A 3,815-nucleotide genomic window follows, 5' to 3' on the forward strand; every position below is an offset into this window, starting at 1 on the left:
TCTGAATCAAATACGTGAACCTGCTCTGGAGTTCTGATCTAAAACAAATGATTCGATCGCGAACTAGTCCCGATCTGAATCAAAAAATTAACGAACCTGCTTAGTTCCGATCTGAATTAAAATGATTCGCGAACCCACTCCTAAGTTCCAATCTAAATAATAATTCGGTTGTGAACTAGAGTCTCTATCGGAATGAAAAGATTCACCCGCTTAGTTCCGATCTGTATCAAAAGATTCGCGAACCCGCTCCGAAATTCCGATCTAAATGAAATTATTTGTGATTTGCGATTCACAGTCCGGACTTCCGATCTGAATAATGATTTGCGAAATAGAGTCAAAAGATTCACAAACCCGCTTCCCATCTGAATCAAATAATTCGCAATACATGCTCTGAAGTCCCGATCTGAATCAAATGATTTGCGATCCGATTGGAACGCTTCAAAACAGCGAATCATTTTGAGACGCAGCGGTTTAACTGATTCAGAGTTTCGAAAAACTCCGTTACAAGCGATGTCGAAATTCGAAAATGAACGGCTCTTTTGATCTGTTCTTTTGCTAGAGAATTGCTTGAACTAAATCAAATCATTTGCGATTCACGGTTCGACTTCCGATCTGAATAATGATTTGCGAAATAGAGTCAAAAGATTCACGAACTTGCTTAGTTCCGTTCTGAATCAAATACGTGAACCTGCTCTGGAGTTCCGATCTAAATCAAATGATTCGATTACGAACTAGTCCCGATCTGAATCAAAAAATTTACGAACCTGCTTAGTTCCGATCTGAATTAAAATGATTCGCGAACCCACTCCAATGTTCCAATCTAAATAACAATTCAGTTGTGAACTAGAGTCCCAAAGTTCCGATCTAAATCAAATTATTCGTGATTTGCGATTCACAGTCCGGAATTCCAATCTGAATAATGATTTGTGAAATAGTCACACGAAGAATTCACAAACCTGCTTCCCATCTGAATCAAATAATTCGCAATACACGCTCAGAATTCCCGATCTGAATCAAATGATTTGCGATCCGATTAGAACGCTTCAAAACAGCGAATCATTTTGAGACGCAGCGGTTTAACTGATTCAGAGTTTCGAAAAGCTCCGTTACAAGCGATGTCAAAATTCGAAAATGAATGGTTCTTTTGATCTGTTCTTTTGCTAGAGAATTGCTTGAACTGAATGATCGAAGTCATGAGTTTGAATCACCCGGAGTTGATCCAGAGTAAATGACTCACTTAATTGAATCGATTTTTCTGTTCTTCTGTTTTCGTGCATTATTCGTCCATGTTTACACGACACTGTCTGAACTACTACTGGCTTATAGCTTAATAGTGTATTCTATTGTTGTAATTTATGTTTAATGTAATGTTTTGATGCCTTACCTTTCTTAGACTGCCACCATCGGTTGGGCCCGGCGCTGGAGATCACGTTCTGGATCGTGTGCGCATTATAGGCCGCCGGGTTCCGAGAGTCACACGGACAGCACTTCATCTTCCACTGAGACATGGAGAGTGTGATTTAGACATTTAACCAGCTTACCCAACTGTGTTTTAGTTGCTTATAAGATTTAAATTAGTTCTCAGTGTCATGTGTGAACTTAGTCTCAGGTGTTTCTCGCATAAACGAATCAGTACTGTAAAAGTAGCTTAGAAAAACGTTGTTTCTAAAATGTTAAAATGTTGTGATTATTTTTTGCTGTGATTATAACATTTAAAGTTTACAAAATGTTTTTGACAGCATCCTACTAACTTTATTTTCACCCAAAATATAACACTATTTGAATGTTTATTTTTTTAAATACTCTACAAACGTTAAAATGTCCAGTTCTTGTCGTGATTAGAATGTGTTTTAAAGGGTACAAAACGTTTCTTGCAAAATTCTGCTAACTTTATTTTCACCTGAAATTGTTATTTGAATGTTTATTTTTAATATTCCAAGAGCGCTGAAATGTCCAGTTTTCTTGTCATGAATATAATGTTATTTAAAGGTTACAAAAATGTTTCTTGCAATGTTCTACTAAGTTTATTTTACCCAAAATGTAATATTATTTAAATGTTTATTTTAAATGTTCTAAGAAAACGTCCAGTTTTCTTTTTGTGAGTAGAACATTATTTATTTATCCAGAGAATGTTGATCTCAGAATGCTTTCTCTCAATGTTATGAGAACATAAATCAAATATTTTATATATATTTATATAAAAGTTATAAGAACATTCCATAAACATTGCTTTAAGAACATTTTGTCCTAACACTCATTTAAAACCGCTAGTGAAAGTTGTGTTTAATTACTATGAAAATGTTGCACAAGCAAACTATAACTTCTCTATATGACGAGCGTCACCTCAGGCTGCAGAATCTGGGTTTGTTAATTATTATGTCTGTGAAAATGTAATTTCATTATGCACCGATGGTGCAAGCCTTCTGGGTGTGGTTCTTGGCACTTAACAATAAAAGAACCCTTTTTAGCACCAAACAAAACCATATTTGTGACCCTGGAGCACAAAACCAGTCATAAGTGTCTTTTTTTTAACTGAGATGTATGCATCTGAAAGCTGAATAAATTAGCTTTCCATTGATGTATGGTTTGTTAGGATAGGACAATATTTGGCCGTGATGCAACTATTTGAAAATCTGGAATCTGAGGGTGCAAAAAAATCTAAATATTGAGAAAATCATCTTTAAAGTTGTCCAAATGAAGTTCTTAGCAATGCATATCACTAATCAAAAATTACGTTTTGATATATTTACGGTAGGAGATGTACAAAATATCTTCATGAAACACGATCTTTACTTAACATCCTAATGATTTCTGGCATAAAAGAAAAATGGTTATACAATGTATTGTTGGCTATTGCTGCAAATATACCTGTGCTACTTAAAGGTGCTCTAATAAGTGATTTTTGAAAAACAGTGTCGGACCAAGTCCCAAAACTCACTTGCAGCCAATCAGCAGTAAGGGGGCGTGTCTTGCAATGATCTCGTGCGGCATCATTGCTTGTTTCCGCCATGGTTGCGTACGCACGTGTAGGGTTGAGATTTCAAAATAGGGGCGTGGTTGTTTGGGTCAGTGTTAATTTCGTCAACGAAGATGACGACGAAAAATATTCGTAAAGGAAAATTTTATTCTGTGTGTGAGAAGTGTTCAAATGCAGTGTGTGCCGTGTGTGTTTGGCTTTTATTTCAGGAGCTGCTCACCTGTGTGTGTGTGTGTGTGTGAGAGTGTGTGTGTGTGAGTGTGTCTGTGATGCCTTCTCTCACAGCGTCACACCCTTATAACATGAATCAACACGCGCACACACACTCACTCACACACACACACACACACACACTCACATCCTCAAAGTAACGGAGATGGAATGTAATCATGATTCATTATTATGATAAATGAGACAGATGAACACTGTATTCATGTCCTGTGGTAGTGATGTGGCACTAACCAGCAGCTTTAGCTCAGGTTGAGAGCTCCTGTGAGCTGAATGTTCAGATTTGTATACAATCAGTGAATGAGATTTGAGTTCACAAACAAGCAGTGCAGAGTTTCCTGTGTGTGTCTGCTGAGCAGTGAGTGTGTGTGATGAAGTGCTATGTGTGTGTGTGTGTGTGTTTGTGTTAAAACTCTTGGCCTGCAGGCACTGATTTCAGCTGTGTGTGTGTGTGTGTGTGTGTGAGGTGTGTCCCGTCTGAGGTGAGACAGTGACTCAACACACACAGACAAAGGTGCCACACCTGAACACTGCTGCCAGATCACCATGGCAACCAGATGGGAGGGGGGGGGGGGCTCATATCAAAACATTAATAAACACTTACTTTCAT

The 3,815-nt window shown here is 37.7% G+C and overlaps 1 protein-coding gene across 1 annotated transcript in view; it reads right to left on the reverse strand.

Annotated features, from left to right (window-relative positions):
- lamb3 (laminin subunit beta 3) overlaps positions 1 to 1,524 on the reverse strand; it is an 18,821-nt gene extending 17,297 nt beyond the window's left edge. The window contains exon 1 of the mRNA XM_016261205.1: positions 1,385 to 1,524. Within this exon, the coding sequence (XP_016116691.1) occupies positions 1,385 to 1,508 (124 nt within the window). The 5' untranslated portion in view covers positions 1,509 to 1,524. The remainder of the gene's footprint in view (positions 1 to 1,384) is intronic.
- Positions 1,525 to 3,815: the final 2,291 nt, after the last annotated feature.

This window comes from Sinocyclocheilus grahami, unplaced genomic scaffold (genome assembly GCF_001515645.1).
Source record: "Sinocyclocheilus grahami isolate Dianchi unplaced genomic scaffold, SAMN03320097.WGS_v1.1 scaffold2331.1, whole genome shotgun sequence".
NCBI lineage: Eukaryota > Metazoa > Chordata > Actinopteri > Cypriniformes > Cyprinidae > Sinocyclocheilus > Sinocyclocheilus grahami.